This window comes from Lytechinus variegatus, chromosome 2 (assembly GCF_018143015.1).
Source record: "Lytechinus variegatus isolate NC3 chromosome 2, Lvar_3.0, whole genome shotgun sequence".
Classification (NCBI taxonomy): domain Eukaryota; kingdom Metazoa; phylum Echinodermata; class Echinoidea; order Temnopleuroida; family Toxopneustidae; genus Lytechinus; species Lytechinus variegatus.
Window position 1 is genome coordinate 47081830 of NC_054741.1, and position 23852 is coordinate 47105681.

At 35.3% G+C, this 23852-nt stretch overlaps 1 protein-coding gene across 2 annotated transcripts in view; it reads right to left on the reverse strand.

Moving 5' to 3' along the window:
* The window catches only part of LOC121408182 (phospholipid phosphatase 3-like), a 47645-nt gene extending 26359 nt beyond the window's left edge, over positions 1-21286 (reverse strand). For both annotated transcript variants that reach the window (XM_041599544.1, XM_041599545.1), the window contains exons 1-4: positions 21100-21286; positions 8046-8206; positions 1549-1883; positions 909-966 (exon numbers count right to left, since the gene is read on the reverse strand). In XM_041599544.1, coding sequence (XP_041455478.1) covers positions 909-966; positions 1549-1883; positions 8046-8206; positions 21100-21169 — 624 coding nt within the window. In that variant the 5' untranslated portion in view covers positions 21170-21286. The remainder of the gene's footprint in view (positions 1-908; positions 967-1548; positions 1884-8045; positions 8207-21099) is intronic.
* Positions 21287-23852: the final 2566 nt, after the last annotated feature.

Sequence of the window (23852 nt, forward strand, 5' to 3'; positions counted from 1 at the left end):
TCCAGTAAGTTTATTCATGGTGAGGGAGTGCTATGACCTCCATATAGAAAAGTGAGACCTTATTTCAAACTGAGGATCACAGGGTGACGTACAGTACACACATTAATGTGCAAACTACATGAATTCGTGTGGAACAAGGAACTCTTTGCAAAATTAAGAAAATGACTACATTTGGACAGCTGATAATTATATCAATTTCAGAGTCATTACTTACAAACACAATGATTTATTCATATTCAGTATTCTGGAGTTGAAGCCAGATTTCTTCATGAAGAGCTTTTTTGGGGGGGGGTTAATCTCTTATTCTAGGCAAAGCAAAACTGAAATCATTGGTGGGCTGTTAAGACCTTGTCTTTAAATAAAGAAAAAAATCAGGACAGGTCAAGAAAAGTTCTATTTTAGAGTTATGATATAATTTGCAAATTTCTTTTGTCTAGAAAGAATTCTTTGTAGGAATTAGAGAGTGATTTCAAATATTATAAGTTGCCACCATTATCATAATTATAGAAAAAAACTTTTCTTGATGAGCTGTCCTAAGATTTTGAAATACAATGTTTTAAACAGCAGCTCAGTAACATTATGCAGGTTAAGTCAACCAAACAATTCACATTCACCAAAGGGTTTCATTCTCATATATGAACAAAGATTTACCACTCTCCACCCAGGGATACAATGGCATCTGGTAGGATGCAAATGACATAAATTCATGACAACTGGGCAAGGAATAAATCCAAGAACTGTTAATTTTTGCAGGGCAATTTGCCCTTGAGATCATGACATTGGTTATGATCACGGTAAAAAAATTATGTAATAAAAAGTGTAAATCACTCCATTTTATCTTTATGAAAAAAATGACACACAAGCATGTATACTTTTTAAAAATAGATATTACCACTATTTTTACTTACCACTACAAAGAGCATGGTATATACTGCAACAGCTGCATGACCTGATGGGAAGGATCGTCTGAAACAGGTTTTTGAAGAAAAAAAGAAACATAAAAAATATTCATCATTATATGAGACAAGATGGTTCAAATTATTTTTGAAATATTAATGATGAAATCTGGCTTTCCCTTCATTCAAAATACTTGTTTTGACAAAATATGAAGCTCATCAGTACACTATTTTATAAGACAGAAAAAAAACATGTCATAATGATCTTTGTGTAAGTTTATGATACCATACAGTATACCAAACACTTTAAATGAGAAAAAAATTCCCAGGGTATGTCCACATTGGCAATGGTAACAGAATCCCCAGATTCACCTGCAAATTTGATCCCCTTCAATGGGTGATTTCAAGTATGGTGTTGATTTCAATGGGGTTTCAAGTAAGGTGTATGATATCAGGTATTCATATTACTTCTGAAAACACATGTAAAAATGAGTTACATATCAGTATTTGGTTTAGAAAATGACACTTAATTACATTGTTGGAGGCACAAGATCAAGTGATGTCAATTCCAATACCCCAACATCAACATAGGGATAGAACTTGAAATTGCACAACAGAGGCTGTGAATGTATTTTTGGCTTGGCCATCTCACCTTGCTTCAAGCATCCTCTTTGGGTCCTCTGGCATGCAGACATCATCCATGATGTAGATCTGGCGAGGTCCTTCCGAACACGTAAGGTTGTTGAAGTCTGGCTGGCAGATGTCTAGGAAGTGAGGACGAAGACGCCCGACCACGTTCTTTGTAATGTCAAAGGTCGTCATGGTAACGAGGAGACCGAAAAAGAAGACAGCCGTGTATCGGATGATCTGGTAGAGTAGAGGAGGAATGACCAACCCGCCGCAGCACCGGTTGTAGGTGTCAGGGGACAGGTAGTCTAGGTCCTGGCGCTTGCGGTAGGCGAAGATGACGATTTCTGTGGTGATCATCTGTGATGGGTGATAAACAGGTGTATAATCATATCACTGTCCTGTTTTAAATTCCAATATTTTTAGGGGAAGGACACTTTTTCTATAGGGCACGTACTTGTATCTACAATACAGCACGAATGAAAACATTTTTAAAGGGCACAAAAATATCAAAAGGCGGTTTCAAACCGCCTCGATCACAAGAATCCCCGTTAAATTATGAGAACTTTTTAAGGCTAAAAAATACCCGTTAATTATTCCTGCATTCACACCGCCTCGAAACACATCCTTCGGGATAAGTTCCCGAAGTTACGAGCATGCGCAGTGTGGTCTGATAAGCAGGCAAGGCGGGAGATTCAAAATCTCTAGCCCAGCAGCCACCCACGCCGCCGCGCCCAACGACACGCTGGGATAAAAGTTCCCGTAATTTGCTTTCACATCGCCAAAATACCTGCGACCTTGGAAAAATCCCCACGAAAGTTCTCGTAATTTCGCCAAGTACCTACTATTTAGCAGGTATTTTCTTTCGGGGAGATTACGCGTAGTTTGCTTTCACATTACCAAAATACCTGGTATTTTCTGATCGGGGTAAATTTCCCTATCAGAGAATACCTGGAACTGGCGAACTTCGAGGCGGTCTGAAACCACCTAAAGAAAGGGGCCTTGAGTTCAATCAACAGGCCATCCAAGATGATGACATTTGATGGCCTTGGATTAATTCAAGCCCTGACTGTCTTTACTTGCCAACACATCTCAAATGTGGGTCATTGGATCTACAACGTGAGAAAAATTGTTAACATTTAAAACAAAGTCTTCAAAATATACCTTTATTCTTTCTTTTTTTACAATATAGGGATAGGGATTTTTTGCTCAGAAAAATCAAGTGTTTTTTTGCTCACAAAAACAGGTAAGAAATAGCATTTCTCAGTGGACTATACAAGTGAAATAATTAAGGAAATAGATCAAAAATGTTAAAATCAGAATATCAGAAACATGAGTACATTTACAAGCAGGCCTGCTACTTATTGCAAATTTTAATTACCAAATTATTTCAATTTTGATTCTAAGACAAAGCAAATGATTCAGGTAAAATTTAAAGTCCAAACAGATTTTTAACTTAATAAAGGTTGACACTGACAGTCAGTTAACACATTTTTCCTGTGTTGTAGTCAAGGCTCAAACCTCCAAGGCCGAGGCCAAGGCCAAGGCTTTAATACCCAAGGCCAAGGCTTCAATAACCAAGGCTGAGGCCAAGGCATGGAAACCCAAGGCCAAGTCCAAGGCCTGAAAACCTCAAGGCTAAGGCCAAGGCCAAGGCATTTTCAAATTTTCAATATATGTAACAATGGGACAACAATTCTTAGGCGGCAGACATGACGCACAAGACAAAGTGTATAAAAGGTGTGAGCGAGTGAAAATTTTGAACCTTGTACATAAATGAAAATAATTTCATGATAGATTTAGACATGTTACTAAAATAATGATATAGTTAACTTTGTTTATTCAATTATTTTTCTAGGCGATTTACATTGCATTGATTATTATTACCAAGGTGATCTGATCCTGCCATCCTGGCATGACCAATCTCAACATATGTCTTTCTCTACTCCCTGAGACAGGAGAGGCAGAACATGTATTTGTTTGGGGGAGGGCTCAAAGCTAAAAAATAGCATTTAGTGCAAACAGATATTTTCAAATGAGATTAACAACTGCATGAAGAAGTTGTGTGTTTTGTAGAATTTCAGTTCAGCAAAGCCTTTTTAGGTGATTTCTAATTGATAGGACAGATATTTTGACTTAGGCTTTACTTTTCTGCAAGAAAGCATAGCGAGCAAGCGGTTTTGAAAAAAACAAATCAATTCTGAAGTTGTAAAACTCGATTTTTGGTCAATTATTGCGATAATCACTGTTAAAAGCTAGGGCAGCCTTGCGAGATGTTGCCAGCACAAATCACAAGCTCAAACTTCTGGACATTTCGTGTAATAAGAAATGAAAATGAAATATTCTGAGCTGTTATTGTAATCATGAAAAAGATGTGCATCTTAGAGCGTGAGCTTAAATTTTTAGTGACCAGAAAGGAAGCTGTTCTTGACTACATTCAGTGACTCATAAATAGGATACTTATTTCACCAATCAAATTATGCGAGCGCTAAGCGCGAGCTCCAAAATTTACAAATTTGATAATTCCAACCTGAAAAATAGACATTCTTATCGTGTTTTGTGTGTGAACAGGAACAGAAAGAGAACCTTACTTTAAATAATTTATGCGTCCGAGCGCGATCCAAAAATTTGGTGATTTTGTAACCTAAAATGTATCATGTTTTACTATAAAAAATGTATTTCTTTTTTAAAAAGGGCATATAAAATATTGGAAAAAAGGTATTTTTGATTTTGGAAAATAAGCATTTTTTTTCCTACAGAGAATTTTCCGGGGGGGGGGGGGCAAGAGAGCACAAAGCACAAGTTGAAATGTTCAAATGCTGACCTGAAAACGAGTCATTTTTAGGAATCTTGTCAGTTTTGTTTTTTTCTGTGAAACTAGTGAAATGAAATTCACTGTCAAACCATATGATTAAAAATAAGTAGCTTTTCTTTATTATTTTGTTTTGTCAATCTGAGACACTAGACCCAAAACAAAATATAAACAATTCAATTAGATGTACTGTCAATCAACATATTAACCAATTTTGCAGTATTTTCTGCCAAACCAGCCCCCCCCCCTTCTCTATCTCTCTTCCCATTCCTCTTTCTTGCCTGTTTAATAAATAACAGGACCCCCCCCCCCCCCGAAAAAAGAGCGAGACAAGAAGTTCCACCACCAAGAATAAACATATAAAAAGAAATTGATATCATTTTCTGAACATATTGTCACAATATATCACAAAATTAGCTTTTCTAATAGTATAAGGGTGAAAAATTGTGCTCGCTTCAATCGCTTTCAACTTTTTGGGGCAGAAATTTTGCTCTAGATGCCATGCTTAGCCTCTCAAAATTTTGGCTCATCATGCCATTGACATATCCTATTTGGAAATGACAAAATTAAAGATTGTGTTCAAGTTTACAAAATCTTTCAGATAATCATTAAGACTTAAAACATTCTTGTTGGTCAAAGAAAATAATACAAGGAAAATCCTAATGGAATAGAAATCAACCTTGTTATCATTCTTTAGAGTTAGCTATTTTTAAAGTCTGAAAATTGTCGAAATTGCAGTCGGATCTGTTACAATTATTCCTGTCATAAAATCACTATATCATAATCATTATTATCATTATTATTAATATTGTCATTATCATCATTGGTCATGATATTACCAATAAATAATGTTATTTTCATCACTTCTCTTTGTTATATAATTATGTGATGATAATTCTTGATAATGGTGATAATCACAATTGATGGCCCTGCTAGTATATTACTAAGTCTACAGCTGCTACTACTGCTGACTGGTAGTATTGACCATTTGTGTCATTAGATATACAGAACAATTTAAACATTTATACTTACTTTTATAAAAGCAAATAAAAGTACAAAATACAAAATGCCTTGAAAAAGCCTTGAAAATGCCTTGAAAATGCCTTGAAAATGCCTTGAAATTTCAAGGCTCGAAATCCTCAAGGCCAAGGCCAAGGCCCTCTTAAGGCCAAGGCTTGAATGTTCAAGGCCAAGGCTTTGAAAAAGTAGGCCTTAAGGCGCCTTAAGGCCAAGGCCGAGCATCAAGGCACTACAACACTGACACATTTTTCATTTTTTTATCAGTAACAAAAGAGATTTAAATTTAACCGTCTTTTAATGAAATGAACTTCTTATACATGTTGATGAACATTATTTCAATATCTAACTTCAAGAAGTAACCCAGCAACTTTAACAGTATACCACACTTATGATTTCCAGTGGAAAAGCTAAAAAAAATCCTCAAGGAAAATACGCTGAATTTAAACACAGGGTCTGTATTACTATTACAAGAACATTTAAACATCTACTATAGATCAACACCAGTAGTCCTTTAGGACCCAGATTGCATAAAAACAATTGAATGCTTAAAGAGAAATTCCAGTAGTTGCAGTAAACACTGATTTCATGAGAAAGTCTGTAAAACCATGCTTAATTGTCAGAATATCATCGAGGATCTAGATCTGGTACAGTTACATAAACTTAACTTTGTGAAATCTTGAAATCTACGCTGAAAAATGTTCACACTGAAGATCACCTACACAGAAAAGCACACGTGGGAGTCCCACGTGGGACAGTGTATTAATACTGTTGGAATAAAGACCTGACGGAAGTGACCGAATCCGTGCTTATTTTGCGTATTTCTCAGCAATTACACAATTTCTTCCAGAATCATTTGGCATATATTTTTTATTCATACAAACAGACACTTGGGTGGTCATTATATTAGATTCTGTAAAAAGTCATTTTGCGATCGTTACCAAAACTGGAATTTATCTGTTACTGAGTGGATCACACAGTGACCCTGCTCCTGACAACGACATGTATGCAGAAGGTGGTAGATCCATGGGTCATATCAAGTCATGGACCATTCCAACGTATGAAGAGAGAAAAAGAGTGGTAGAGATTCATAAAGGGGGAACATAGAAATGGAAGCATAAAGAAAGGAAAGACAATTGGAGAGGGAAAGTTGAAAAAAGAAACAGAGAGAGAGAGAGAGAGGCAGGGTGGGGATTCGAGGGAAGAAATATAGAAAGAGAAAAGTAAATGGAGAAGAACAAGGGTAGACACATACTGTATTAAAGTAAGATAGGGAATGGGTGAGAAAGAACAGGATAAAATTAAGTGCTAATTTAGATTCATGAACACACATAACAAGTATAGCCTGCAGTCATATCTACTTAAAGGAATCACTTGACAAAATCTTTTGCCCATGGCTCCCTACAAGAAGAGGTCAAGCACTTGCATAACGATGATTCACTCTTTCATTTGATTTGTTTCCTACTATTTTGGTTTCTTTTCTACCCTTACAGCCCCTTCCCCTTCTAATTGTATCCCACATCGTAATAGTTTCTTCTTTAAAAACATTATAATGGCATTTGAAATCATGTTCATTTTACTTTGGAAACCTGTTATCCTAGTCATTTACATGTATATCACATGTAAGCCTACTTCTAAGGGAAATACATGCTTTAAATGAAAGCAGATACATGTAAAGCAATGGTGATGATGATAGTTGTATATGATGATAATGATGATGATGAGTTATGATGATGATGATGGTGGAGGTGGTGGTGGTGAATATAATGATAGCAATAAAAAGAGTAAGAGCTGTTATCAATCCTTAAAAAAACATGCAAAGTCAGAAGGCAAACTAAAAATTCTACAAATCAATGACCTTCATGTGAACTGTCACTTCAATAGTGGTTCTGATTGAAGCTACAATGTAATTAATGAACTAAAAATACTTTCCTGAAAATTACATTCTGAAGTTTATTACAGGATGAAATTAACAGGCAGGCAGGAAATGCCAACCAAACTGTTGTAAATTTCACACTACTTTTGTTATTGATTGATAATTCACAAGAACACCTGTTTGAAAATGACACTAAATATAGAAAGATTAACCCCTTGATAATTGATTAATTCTTTATTGTATCTATTTCCATTTTTTTTTTTTTGGGGGGGGATAAGACTGTTAATTAAATTATAAAAAAAACTGATAACAAACAGAAGTTTTAGAACCATTAAAAAGAAAACACTCAGACAATTCTCCAAGGCATTTCTTTTCTCTTTTTTCTCTCTTTGATAATTGCCTCCTAAAAGGTATTATAAATTAGAAAATTCATGTATAAGCCAAGTACAGCAGGCAGTATCTTGAATCAAACAACCATGAATGATTTATTTTCAAGAAGAAGAAAAAAAAATCATATTTGACAATCTAAGAATAAAGCTTTGATTCCAAACTGTAATCAACATGTTTATGAGATGCTTTTTGCTATTGAGCATCCAATCTGGACTTACTTCAGACTTTGGATATCGTAGCCAAGGGGGGAAGTCCTCTATATTACATCTAGAATTTCTTTAATATCACAAAATCCCTATACTTTACCAAACAATCTGTCATCCTAGATGCCTAGCAAGGGGCGCTTGAGCTCAAAATCCATCATGTGTCTGTTAATGAATAATGCTCTGGGCAAATAAGCATCAATTACATTGCATTCTATACTTACAACAACAAGATAGAGACCAATTCCCACTGCATAAAGAACAGTTGATGGGACGGTAGAGTCTTTGTACGGGTATGATATTGTCTCATCACTACAGAAGAAGCCCCTTTGAAACACCGGTAGATCAAAGCCAGGCAGACGGAAAAGCAACGCTGGCAGAACCACTGAAAATAAATGGAAAAGTGGAAATGTAAAAATACGAGATAATAATTAAATTGTCCAATCAAAATTGAATCAGTTGATGAAAATATCATATCAATTATGAAATCATTCTTATAATATACGTACATTGAATTAATCTGTACCACTTACATGTACATGCAAATTTTCACTCGAATAGGCCTATGTATTTTGCCTACATGTACAGATTACATGTACATGTATGTATAAGTCTGTATGATCCTTACTTACAACTTACTTCTCAACAAGTGTAATTTTACTTTTTTCCTTACTTCAGCATATCCAAGAGAATTTTTAGAGTACTTTTAATATAGCAGAGAATTCTTATTTGGGTGAAGCATGATTATCGTACTATTTATTGTCTACTTTTCAATATAAAAATATGACTTTAAATGACACATAGACCAACATGACCTTCAGTTAGTCAGTTCGAATTATTTTGGAGTGTGTTCATGTACCTTCACCCCTCCCTTTCTCACTCTTTGGCTCATAGGGGATTCTACATCCTTTGTTTCTTCCAAATTTGAAGATCATTCTTAAAACGTCCTGCCTCCTCTTCCAGAATATCTCCTACCACTCATCACACTTGACTCACCAGTACACCTGGGAGATGATAATCTCATCATCAAATACCCTCAAATCCTTGCTCCATAGAATCACCATTAGACCATGTCCAGATTCAGTGCATGGAAATGGCATGTTGGCTTACCGGTAATAAGTGCCTTTCACATCCGGGATGTTTAAGCCAGTGTATGCTTACTTTATACCTAGATGTACGTTCATCTTTATTTGTTGATCATGTATTATATTATGTTATGAAGAATTGCCTTTTGTTGACACAACACAAAATATCAAGAATCCATATTATGTTCTTAACAAAAGGCAATTGTATCAAGGAATATTACTACAATAAGAAATGGCTTGCCATATCAAGGAATATTACTAAAACAAGAAATGGCTTGCCATACAAAGGTTTAGCAGGTGTGAAAGTCACTATAAGGAATCCCAATGGATGGCCAATGGTTGAAGTAGAACCAATATGACATATTTAAACAAACATACATGCAGGATTTTTGTAATTGTAATAGTTTGTAAAGAAAGATCCTTTCAGAAGACAGAATTGTCTGAAATCAAATTTTTAGATCATGCGATTTATCAGCTTCCCATCATTGCCAAGAAATCAAAAATTAGTCAGCCAGGATGACCATTTGAGATGTGAACAGGTTCTTGTCATCATGATGAACATCAGTCTAATAACTACCTCACTAGGCGGTTTCAGACCGCCTCGAAGTTCGTCAGTTCCAGGTATTCTCTGATCGAGAAATTTTCCCCGATCAGAAAATACCAGGTATTTTGGTAATGTGAAAGCAAACTACGCGTAATCTCCCCGAAAGAAAATACCCGCTAAATAGTAGGTACTTGGCGAAATTACGAGAACTTTCACGGGGATTTTTCCAAGGTCGCAGGTATTTTGGCGATGTGAAAGCAAATTACGGGAACTTTTAGCCCAGCGTGTCGTAGGGCGATGTTGGGCGCGGGAGCTTAGGGTGGCTGCTGGGCTAGTGATTTTGAATCTTGCGCCTTGCCTGCTCATCAGACTGTACTGTGCGCATGCTCGTAACTTCAGGAACTTATCCCGAAGGGTATGTTTCGGGGCGGTGTGAATGCAGGAATAATTAATGGGTATTTTTTAGCCGAAAACAGTTCCCGTAATTTAACGGGGATTCTTGTGATCGAGGCGGTTTGAAACCACCTACAAAATGTGCACCTGACCCATTTGTTGAATGTATTTTTTTATAGACTTCTCAAGGCAAATATTTGGAAAATTAGGTATTAAAGGTATACCTGGGGGCGTTTTATGAAAGGACTTGTCGGACGTTTTATCCCACAAGTCCCATTTTATTCGACAGTTACCATAGGAACAGTGCCTCTCAGCCAATCAAAATCATGGAAAGATGTCAGATCTGACAATTTGTTGGATGAAAATATTGATGAAACGCTCCCCAGTTCACACTTAAATCTTAATACCTATCTTAACATGATGTTAGTCATACATTGCTAGTCCAGGGAGAAATTGAAGTGTTTATAATTGTACAGTTTACTGAAACCCAGACTCTATGAGCTGTATAAACAATAGAAATGTATCATCCCCTGCTATTAACTTTGTGTACATGTACTCTGTAGAATTCCATGTATATGTATCACTAATATTTTACCCCAAAACTAGTAGATGTGCATTGTCTTGAAAAAAAATTGTTCTAGTATTTGAAAAAATGGAAAGGGACTTACATGTATTTCTCTTGGAAGATATTAAATGAAGGGACATTTTAAATGGGACAGCAATTAAAGTGAATCATCCAATGTAGGAACAAATGACAATTCTTAAATATCTGGCAGAGAATTTCATTTCTTTGTTTGTATGAAAGGGGTATCAAGGTGTGAAGTCTGCTACTACTGATCATGGATAATCCATTTCTTCATGGTGTAGAATTCAAACCATAGATCTGACTCATAAATTACTTTGATTGAATTATGGACTATTTCTGGCCAATCTCCGATACTGACACTCTCATCTGGGCCCAGAATGACTTGAGGAGTATTCTGAATGGCAGAGGAATGGAAGTTGATAGGATCTCTACAATTACAAGTTCATAATGTCTAAATGACTTATTGGGTCTTAAATTGTAAATCTAGACTAGATTATGAATTTCTGAACAAATGTGCCAGATAAATAAAAATATACTTTCTCTGTAAAGCCTATTTGAAAAAAAATAGATAATTGATATTAAAACATGAAATGAATCATACAAATAAAAAATACTACAGTTCTCATTTTGAGGATATAAAATCACCCCCTTGATTCAAATTTTCTCTCATTATGACACACTGCTTTACACTGTACATTTAAGAAACTATGATATGAAATGTTCAGAAATGCATATTTTCAGTGTCATCAAATACATTATACATGTAAATATGGCAAAAAAAATGATTTAAAAACTGGTAAAAATCAGAAGAAAGAATAAAAATAAAGTCAGTTCTGCATTTAGTTCGGGATCCATGCAATATGAACATATACAGTATGTAACTAAAGGCTGGATACAATATGATGTACGAAATCATGTGAAGTAATTGAGAGGAACATTCGGTTCATTAACTTCAACTCCATGGGGGAAATGCATTCTGATTGGCCCAATTTGAAGTACCTAATATTATCATACACCCATGTCTGTCATAAATAAATAGGATAAAAAGGGCAGATATTTCCTTCCTTGTGAGGATTGAATTTCCAATATAATTTCCCATAATTACTCAGTGAATGCAAACATCAATGATTCATATCATGTTCTGATTAAAGAAGGGAAGAGATTCTCTTTTTTGTGTGTGTGAGAGGATAGAGGTTAGTGAGCACAAGAGAAAGAGGTACATAGAAAGAGATGGTAAGAAAGAGGGAGAGAGACAGAAAGGTAGAGATGGAGGTACAGATATGAGCACAGATAATTGTGGTATAATTTATACTAAGTTCACATCTTAGTATGATATTGGGTTTACATGTACAGTAAGTCCTGTACACAGAAGAGACCTTCATATTTGCAGCCTGAGCTATTATGACTGAAAATCTCCATGCAAAAGTAACACTTTGCATGCTGAATGAGGTGAAATGAGGAGAAACCAACTGTATTCGGCTCTTTCACATTCCCATGTATTGTAAAAGTCTAAATAAAACAAACCACTATGTTGTGATGATATTGTCACACTCAAACTAAAAAACAAAGGGTTAATGTTAGAATTCCCGAAGAAATAATAAATTCGTTGAACCAGAAATCAGTTCCAAAGTATAAAATATTCCAAAGTAAATTCTCTTAACCTACATGTATTACATACAGTACAGTATGTACCGGTACATGAACATGTATCTGTATCAAGAAGTACAATGGGGCTGCTTTCGGAAAACAAAAATAAACGGAGGTGTACATGTAGAGAACCTTAAAAAGCACAATGGCTTGATGCAATTTAAAGCACTGAAACTCCCTTACTGAGTTAAGACCCCTCCTCTTGGCTGTAATCTTGTTAAAAGCATGTACATCCTCACTTTAAATTGGATTATACCATCAGTGTTTTATTTCATGAAGTGGGATAATGCGAACACTGGGGCAACAACCTATTGGGTTTCGAGCACAGCGATCATCTTTCCTTTATGACTGCTTCAGTAAAAGAAAGACAAGCCACAAATAGTGAAATTACTGCCCTCCATGCTCTATAGAAATGTTATCTACCGTCTACCCGGTATGTAAAATGAAGACAAAAATAAGTGTTGTCCTCCCTGAATATTAAACTGCAAGGAACAGGGTATCTATTTTCACCTATTGTACAAACTGTAAGGACCTGTCACATCCACGTGCACACAGCCTCACACACATGCTTACACACACAGGTTACAAACATATTTTGAAATAAACGTGCAAAAGAGCATGCAAAACTTGCCGAAATCATAGTTTGCTGGAGAAAATATGTTGCCTGATCACTGGAAAATCCCTGTAATGTATGCAACATGCCCAAGTAGATTGCACGGATAGGTGTTACAGGGTCTCCTTACGTTTAATACATAAGATTAAGAAAAATACATGACATACTAATGTTTATCAATTTACCTTTCCTCTACACACAGCCGAGTTTGGAGAGCCTGCAATATTTCTATTTTCATCTGCAAATGGGCATTTTCAATGACACATTATATACAGAGTCAATTATCTTGTGAGCATATTAAGCCATGCAGAAAATTGACCAATCAGTCATAACTGAGACATCATGGCTGTTGTTTCAAGAGTATCCACTATAAAAGCCTAATATTCAAGGCTCATTAGTGCATCTCCTGGACTTTTATCCATGAAGCTATTATCCTCTACCTGTACACATGGGGTTCACACATTTTGTAATTGAAAGATAACTGATACTCCCTATTATAAATTAACTCTCAAATATTCAAGATTTGAAAAGTTACAGTACCCCAAAGAAAAATTTTACCCTGCCTTGTGAAGCACAAAGGAAGTTACAGCTTTTCTTTTGCAAGACAGATGAGATTGAATGCCAAAAAATGCAGTTTAAGTCCTCAGAATTTGTTCTAATATTCTTTTTCTTCTTTTATTCCAAACTGCCTTTTTTGCACCCCCTGAAAGTGACACCGAGCCCCCTAGAAATTCCACTCGCTTTGAATTATATACATACATGTACATGCTATTATTAACATTGACACATGTGTTATTTTACTGTAACACATGTGTTCGTGCATTTTTGAACTTTCAATTTATTTCAATTCATTTTCTGTTTAAAGAAGTGGAGGAAAACAAGCCATAAACTTTGCTAGTGCTTGTCAGGTCTAATTTTGAAAAGGAAATCATAGTGTCAGTGTCGCAACTCCAACATGAGGGATTATCTCACAATAAGTATGTGTTTGTGTAAATCATGCTATGACATCATGGTTTCCATGGCGGCGATGAGAGGTTCTCTCATAATGCAAAGCAAATACAAGTTATAACCTTGAGTTTTCAAGTTGTACGAGTGAGTAGGCATTAGGAACATTACCCTCATTGATCATCATACATGTTCTTCATTTATAGACAGATGGTATACCAATTCCATCAGGATTCTAACAACAGCGGTAATGACAGTGATCATGCAACATTTGCTACAAGGACACTTGCTCCCATCCTCCAGGTTTCATTATTTTCATCAAAGAACGACTCTCAGGCTTTAGGGATCTCTCTAAATCAAAGGACAAGTCCACTTTAATGAAAAGTCTACTTGAATAAAAAGAGAAAAATCTGACGAGCATAACACTGAAAACTTAATCAAAATTGGATGTAAAATCAGAAAGTTTTGACATTTTAAAGTTTCGTTTACATGTAATTTCACAAAACAGGCACATCCTGGTCGGTATGGAAATGAGGAGACTGATGACGTCATCCACTCACTATTTCTTTTGTATTCTTTTACATGAAATATGAAGTGAAAAATAGTTTAATTCCTCCCAATAACATGTCGAATCAGCATTATAATACTATATGGTTCAGTCAAGTTGGCCCTTATTGTAAAATCTGTAAAAAAAACCCCACAAAATATTGTATAATTCAAACAATGAATAACAAAAGAAATAGTGAGTGAGGGACATCATCGACTGTCTCATTTTGCAAGTCACTGAGTTGTGCATATAATTTTTTTGTGAAAAATAAGCAAAACTTTAAAATGTCATACTTTCTTATTTTACGTCAGATTTTGATGAAATTTTTAACATTGTGCTATTTTGATTTTTCTCTATATTTATTATAATAAAAACTTTTCTGGGGTGGACTAGACCTTTAAGGAGAAGGAATGAAGGATGATGTGTTTTAAAGGTGGGGGGGGGGGGTTCCGATAGGAATACAATAACATGTACACATTAATTGCACATGTTATCAGAGCTTTAATGACAGTGATAGGGCATTTGCTGAATGTAAAACATACTTCCAACAATATCTTAATCACTATATTTAGTCAACTCCATGGCTAGTTGATTCGGGTGGTCTTAAAATGGTGCACAGTATAATGGATTGACATAAAACCTAAAGGATTTTAATCATAAAACCATGGGACAAAACAATCAAAATCATATCTGGGCCCTGGCCATGATTGGTGAAATGTTTTCCTTTCTATATTAGTAATAGTATGCAGGTTTCTTATTAAATGCAATCACAACCTTGGACATGACAACATAAAAAAAACTACAATTGATGAAAACTAAAATTAACCAAACTACTTTTTTTTTCACTTTAAAACAACTTGAATATTAAAGGGATGGTTCACATTAGTTAATCTTACAGGTGATGACTGGGGGTTCAGTTTCACAGAAGATACATGTACATGTATTTTTTAAAGGACTTTTTCATGTAATCATGTTGTTGATGTATTCATGCAAAATTCCACAAAAGGGCACATTATGTGATTAGAATAATGAGAGAAGAAGAACACCCATCCAAATTTTGCCAGACAAAGAAAGCCCACAAATATGATTGGAATAGCCAATTATCCTCCACAGTGAGTCATCATACTTTGTACTTCCATAGTACTACTGTATCTCCTAGAGTAGAATTCAGTTGAATCACTACTACTTGATTATTTATAGCGAGGCTTAGACACCATGTCACTCTGCAGCGGTGTGTCATAAATTAATTTGTTTATTCAATTTCCACTGATCAAGTGAAATGGGTGTTTAGAACTAAAGTGAGCATTTTGGCCTTTTAATGAATATTGGGCAATTCATGAAGTACAAAATGGGAGTGGATACTGGATTGAATTATTTGAATGAATTCATCAAGGTCGGGGAGTTAAATAACAATTATGAATATAAAAGTAGAACACAAAGGTGAATGTATGGATGAAGTACAGTATACGTGTAATATATAAAATATTCATTATTGACCCTTTTTTTGGGGGGGGGGGGGTAGCAAGGGTGTAAGTTTATATACATGTATGTACATGTAGTACATCTTTTCATCAAACTGTACATGTACTTCATGACAAATGACCTAATTTGCTTCACTCTACATGTACTTCATATATATGGTCTTAATCTATTTAAAATGGCATCATCCAAAATAAGAAAATTGTGACTCTACTAAAGGCCTTACGGCTTACATGTATCACTGTTCTAGATCTTCTTGAAAGTCATTTTTTAAAGTACACTGTATATGTGACAATAAATGGATAGACTTTCCATCAAACCCATCCTCCTGGAAAGGGGAAGTTCGAAACTCAAAAATAAAGTCCAGTGCAGAACATGAAATTATTAAAAGTTAGGACAACTCCACCAAAAGAAAAATACAGATATAGTTTTGATTTTTGATACCTCACATATGGGTAGCTGTACAATTCCTTTTCTCTTTAAAGGCTGAGAAATTAATGTTTCCAGTACGTTCTATTTTATAATTTATTCTCAGTCATTTCACAATGATATCACAAAAACAATTATTTTCAGTCAACATGAACCATGAAAAATGGGAATTATTTGAAAAAGTAGCAGCTGCTTGCATAAAAAAATTAGAATCTTAAAAATCCACAACTCTGTTTCTTTGATTTCCTTCTATCTTTGATTAATTTTTCTCTATTAATATTTCATTTTTATCAAATTAAAAGCCTGACTAAATATCAGAGTGGATTCCCCCTTTAAACAGAGTCGAATTATAAAAAAAAGGAAATATTTTACTTCAAACATCTGAGATCAATTATTAGTAGGAGCTAGACAAATAACACTGCAATCTGGTACCAGGAAGACAATATTGCAAATTAAGTACACTGCATCATGTGTTAACTTCAGTTTCAATATGTCTGAGTTTTGCTTAGCAACAAAAGGTGATGTGTGGGCAGTGGCAAGTAGGGCATAATGATTACAATATATTATCTAGATTTATCTCTTTCTTCCATTTACAATGATTGTAAGCTACATGGACACTGAGTGTATGTTTGTGTACTTCGTAATTCAAAATGAATTCACGCCTGACTGGACTTACGCAAGACTAATTTGGGATGAAAATATTGACTACATGTATATGGGGAATCTTTGCCAGGAAATACCTGTAGACTGCATTTTGCATTGATGTAGGCCTACAATGTATACAGGCAATGATCAAAGTTACAGCAGGTAAATTTCAGTATATTCAAACTATACTGAATATTCCTCCAGCAACTGCCAACAGTTTTTAAGATAATTATCCTGATTTACTTCTTTAATCAGGGAAATTACAGAAAAAAGTGATTTTGGATTTTTGTTTTAAATGTATACATGCATAGAATACTGGGTTTTGGGTGAATGGGTATCAATCCATAGTTTTAGCTTTTAATATTGAAAATGAAATTTGTTCTTCAAACATAAAATAACGAAGTCTCAAAGTCAAATTTTAAAGCTTCAAATTCTTGACATTGCCAATGTTGTCCAGTTGTACATAAAATACTTGGATCTATCATTCATTAGATTAACTTGAAAAAGTCTTACTTGAAATTCAATTCAATTCAATTCAATTAAAAAATGGTTTATTATAACATACCTCGCAGCCAAAGTCTGAAGAAAAACATATATACATATGTAGAATTCAAAAACTTCTTATACACGTAATGCAAGGAGATAAATTGGTGAAAATTAAAATCATAAATTTTATTTAATGTTATGAATATAAAGTACACAACATGAATGGAAAGTATGAAGAAAATAGAAAAGGGAAGATGGGGAACTGGATAGAAATGGGAATAGGGAGACAAACAGAGAAAAGATAGTAAAGAAAAAGGATAGTTAAAGGACAAGTCCACCCCAACAAAATGTTGATTTGAATAAAAAGAGAAAAAAAAAACAATCATAACACTGAAGATTTCATCAAAATTGGATGTAAAATTAGATAGTTATGACATTTTATAATTTTGCTTAATTTCACAAAACAGTTATACAATGTATGCACATCCTGGTCAGTATGCAAATGAGGTGACTGATGACATCATCCACTCACTATTTCTTTTTTTACTTTATTATATAACATGAAATATTCTAATATTCTCCTCATTGTCAAGTGACAACAACAATTAATTCGTCACTGAAAATGTGAAATTAGCATTGTATATGGTTCAGTCAAGTTGGTCCTTATTGTAAAATCTTTGAAAAATAAAATATATAATTCAAACAATAAAAAACACTGTTTTGTGAAAATAAATGTAATTTCAAAATGTCATAACTTTCTTACTTTACATCCGATTTCGATGAAATTTTCAGAATTGTGCTAGTTTGATTTTTCTCTATTAATTCAAATCAGTATTTCTCAGGGGTGGACTTGACCTTTAAAAGAAGATATACATGGAGGTGGAATGTAAACACAGCAGATTGGGCCAGAAAGATAAAGTAGTGGCAAACTCAAAGATAAAAAAAAGCAGCTTACAAACAAACAAAGGCACGCATGTATGAAAAAAATTAAGTAAAGCGTAGACCGAGTGGGTAATTACGATACCATGACGATGACTCTCCTAGCAAATACATGTATATCCATTCTTTCATCGGGGGGGGGGGGGGAGGGGGTGTCAACAAATTCATCTAGTTCTCATTTTGTAAGTCTATGAAGAAGGGGGGGGGGGTGTGACTATTTCCCTATCGGCTAGTTTTGCATTTGAATTGGTTGTACTTCTTTAATACACTGTACCATTTGCTGACACCCATCATGGATCTACATGTATTACTAGGCCTACATTTTGAGAGAGAAATAAATGTTACAAGCACTCTACATGTAGAAAAGACCTAGAGTCCCAGGCTTGACTGAACAAAAAATTAACAAACCATTTAACAATTTTAAGAAATACTTAGCAATGTCATCAGTATGGATGAAATAAATGGTAGTGAATGGACTGGTGACTTATTTCATGATACCGTTCTTGGCGAAACTCTCATACTCTCGATTGGAGGACACCTGCAATGAGTGGTTTTGGCTCCGTCAACCGAGACTTTCAAGAGCCACAGAACCACTCCACTCACCCTCCCCTCTGTTAATAACTTTTAATTTGAGATGAATCATTTTCCTTTCAATATAGTATAGTTCAGGGGCGGATCCAGGATTTTCCAAAGGGGGTGGGGCCGGGGGGCACATTTTCACGAGGAAAAATTTGACAAGCAAAAAAAAAGGAAAAATGTTTTTAACCAAATATTACTTATGGATTTGACAAGCAAAAATAGAAAAAAAGTTCTTCACTCAGTCAAAGGGGGGGGGGGCACATTTCTTTTGTTTTAACCTATTTATCACTGGTTCACTGCTACCATCCTGCCTGTGGAAAATTTACAGGTAGGACTATGGTATGCCAATGCTGTAATGAGCACACACTTTAATACAAGTGGAATGCCTCTGGCCGTCTCACCTGCATCACGCGGTTCAATATAGCAGCAGTGCTGACTTTGAATACTACACTAACTCGCACAAGATGTTCAGTGATACATGGTTACTCTTATGTCCACTTTTTATGAACGAGACCAATAAACTTACAGAGATATGATGGTTATTCAACAAAAACCCCAACATGGCCAAAGTTCATTGACCTTACATGACCTTTGACCTTGATCATGTGACCTGAAACTCGCACAGGATGTTCAGTGATACTTGATTACTCTTATGTACAAGTTTCATGAATCAGATCCATAAACTTTCAAAATTTTGATGGTAATTCAACAGAACACCCAATTCGGCCAAAGTTCATTGACCTTTGACCTTGGTCATGTGACCTGAAACGCGCACAGGATGTTCAGTGATATTTTATTACTCATATGTCCAAGTTTAATGAACTAGACTAATAAACTTTCAAAGTTATGATGGTAATTCAACAGATACCCCCGATTCGGCCAAAGTTCATTGACCTTTAATGACCTTTGACCTTACTCATGAGACCTGAAACTTGCACAAAATATTCAGTGATGCTTGATTACTATTATGTCCAAGTTTCATGAATCAGATCCATAAACTTTCAAAGTTATGATGGGAATTCAACAGATATCCCCAATTCGGCCAAAGTTCATTGACCCTAAATGACCTTTGACCTTGGTCATGTGACGTGAAACTCATGCAGGATGTTCAGTGATACTTGATTAACCTTATGTCCAAGTTTCATGAACTAGGTCGATATATTTTCTAAGTTATGATGACATTTCAAAAACTTAACCTCAGGTTAAGATTTCGATGTTGATTCCTCCAACATGGTCTAAGTTCATTGACCCTAAATGACCTTTGACCTTGGTCATGTGACATGAAACTTTAATAGGATGTTCAGTAATACTTGATTAACCTTATGGCCAAGTTTCATGAACTAGGTCCATATACTTTCTAAGTTATGATGTCATTTCAAAAACTTAACCTCAGGTTAAGATTTGATGTTGACGCCGCCGCCGCCGTCGGAAAAGCGGCGCCTATAGTCTCACTCTGCTTCGCAGGTGAGACAAAAATCATTAAAATATCACTTTTGTGATGAAAATTATGACTTTCCATGTACAGGTGCAATTCAATTTTCATTAGAAGCTTAGAATAATTTTCGTATTGACCAGAGCGATCAAAAACTTAAATTTTAGGTATATTTTTATGTATGCCCTTTCTTGGTGGAAAGTAATAATGGCAAGAAAAATTTCATTTTTCAAGCTTTATTTTTGATAAAGAAAAATCATTCTAAAGAATCAAATATACTAGGGCCAAGTTAGATAATGAAAAGCTGTAATGGAAACTGACAGTGTAAAAAATCAAGCATTTGTCCAAAAGAAAAAGATAAAATAATCAAAACATTGTCAACCATATTTTGCCACACATGTATTGAGATGTTAGAGATGTAACTGAGAACAAGGTTATAATATATTGGCCAAATCGTGGTTTTGGGAACCATTCGTAGATTTGTGTACGCGCACTTGTGTACAATGGAGGTGGAAATAGGGAAACGTGCGTGTGACTGAATAAAGCGCTGCTGTATGAAGTGAACGGTGGTTCCCAATATCACGAAAATGCCAATATATTCATAAGCTTGTTCATTGAATGAGTGATATTTATTAGGTCTACAGTCTAATGAATATTTAATATGACTCGGCTGGGTCTGGCACTTTGAAGCCCTATTACCAGTGCTAAACCAGTGGATGTAGGGGTGTAACGTTACTCGTTAGACGTCACTCGTTAGACAGAGCTGCTACTTGTAGCTGGCTGGCAGTGCATTATTTACAGCACGATTGGATAGCTGCATTCAGCGGATAATGTAGTTTGACCCACGGGCTGCACACGGCAAACATACACGTCAGTTTTCGGTGACCCGACTTGAAGCAAATCTGACAAATACATTGCATTTTTCTTACCTAGTGCTATTGCCAATGTATCCAGGAATATAAAGCCACATTTGGCTACTCCTCCATTCGTCCCTGCCATTGTAAAAAAAATATAAATTTCTGTAATTTAGCAGTTTAGTCCTGTTATTTCTCCCACCGCCAAGTTCTTCCGACAATCTGATGACGAGTCGAGTCAGTTCTGTGTGGTGCGCAGCATGCAGACTGTACTGCATTGGGAAAGGCTTGTGTATTAATGACGTATTGCTAAAAATAGAATCTTGAAATGCCTCCCACTGCACTGTGGATGGATTGAGCCCTGGGTAGAAATAAAGATGATGATAAAGATGCTGATGAAGACGATGATGATTAAGAAGACGATGAAGATGATTAGGCCTATGTATGATGATGATGAAGATGGTGATAAATATGATTATCATGATGATTTTTTGATGATGACGATGATGATGGTGGTGATGATGATGATGATGATGATGATGAACATTAATACAGCGTTTAATGCACAATGCTTCTATGCGGTAGATACATAAACAAATAAGTTAAATAATAATCTGGGGTAACGAATTACAAACCAACATAAATTAAGCCTCCGGGGTAAGCCTACACAATTTACAAATCGAGATTATGATGTGCAAACTTAGAAAACTACTGAGAATTATATTTGCATGGAGGGTTATCTAATGAAAACAAGGAATAATCTAGCAAAAAATCACTATGATTATGATTAAAGAGGTAGGATTTCAATCTAGTCTTATTAATTGAAAGTATTGGTGACAGTGATTGGTGTTGTTGATGATGATGGTTTATTCTTTTTAACCGCACGTAGAATACATCTTCCATAGCACTGTACATACGGTACTCCTTCACAATAAAGTATGATCATTTGTCGATGATACACCAACCTGGTGTACCGTTTACTTTAACGGAAGATGATGATGATGTTGTCGTTTTTGTTGTTGTTTTTGTTGCTGCTGCTGCTGCTGATGATAATGATGGTGATGATGATAATGACGACGATGATTGATGAAAATGATGATGATGATGATGAGGAGGATGATGATAATGATGACCATTGATGAAAATGATGATGATATTGATGATGATGATGATGGTGGTGGTGATGATGATGACGATTGATGAAAATGATGATGGTGGACGTGTTTAAGATAATATTGATGACCACGCTGATTGGTGTCGATGTTCATGCTAACTTTTTGTATGAAGTAGTTTTTATTTGACAACTTCAATTCATACACATACTAAAATACGTATCATCTTTGCAAATCAATATTACCTTGACAACTCATAAATTTAACACTATACATTTTCCTCAAGTGTTACAATAAAACACAATTTCAGACATCTTCCAATCCATAATTATAAATTACATTGACGAACTCAACTTACTCATTTTTTTTCGAGTGTCCAAATGCACAAAACTAAATCATTATTAAAACCTCAACGAATTGAAGCCATTCGCTTTTTTTTTTCAAAACCCCATCACCTCGGCCTCTTTACTCAGATATTTAATATCCTAACAATGTTGGTGATTATCGATGATGATGATTAATGTTGGTGGTGATGGTGAGTGTGACTACCCCCCCCCCCCCCTGTTGCACAACAAGGATCCGCCTTTGAGACTCATTCTCTTCGTTTGGTTTATTTCCAATTCGTCCAATTGCCAACTCGTCTACTATAATTTGGTCTACCATCAGTTCGTCCACTCACCTCATGGTCTACTTTCATTTAGTCTAATGCCATTTCGTCTAATAACCAGTTGGTCCAATAGCTATTTGGTCCATATACCATTTGGTCTATAATTGGACTTAGTGTTTTATTGTGGAAAATGAACGATAAAATGAAATGGATATTAGTAGACTAACTGGTTATAAGACGAAATGGTCAGTGGACGAAATGGTGATTAGACGAAGTGATGATTGGACCAAATGGTTAATGAACCAAATGGCTGGTAGACGAAATAAAGTTGGACGGAATGGCATTCTATGAGTAGACCAGGTGGTGAGTGGACGAGTTGGAAGTCATGAGAAGAATTGGCAATTTTAACCTTTGTTCGTTTCCAGGAATGCTGCCAATGGTGAATAACACACGTAGCACCCCAGTTAAAAGCTGTATTTCTATCATAAAAAGGATGTTATAGACAACGACTTATATTATGAGTCCGTCAAAGCTGACGACGCTAATCATCTTTATAAAATAGGGTCCTATTGATCACGCGGATTACATTAAGGTGTTTGCCCCTGTTCCACTGATCCGAGTAGCATCTTACTCAAATCCTATCCCTATTTTGTAAAAATATCAGCATTGAACGCAAATTTATATACATATTGATATTAATTTTGCATTCAAGCGTAAGAACTATGAGGCTCAAATTTTCACTATTTATCTCGGTACCTAGCTGTAACAGCTGTGACCATCGTTTCATATTGAATATGCTATACATATTGGTATGTATTGATTTCTTTACTTTTTTCTTTGCAAATATATAATAATCAAACATGAAAAGAATTATAGTTTAGATGAAAATGATTCAGTGTTAAATTTGGCATTTTATTAGACCACCAAAAAATAATTTTGTACATCAGGGGGCCGCGTAACACAAAGCTTAGTAATCATCGTATTTTTCTACGATTGATTGCATTGACTACGATGCACATTCAATAGTGAAAATCAAGCGTACGATTAATCTTATAACCTTCGTGTTCCGGGACTGAAACAGATTGTCATGTTTGATATTTATTTATTTA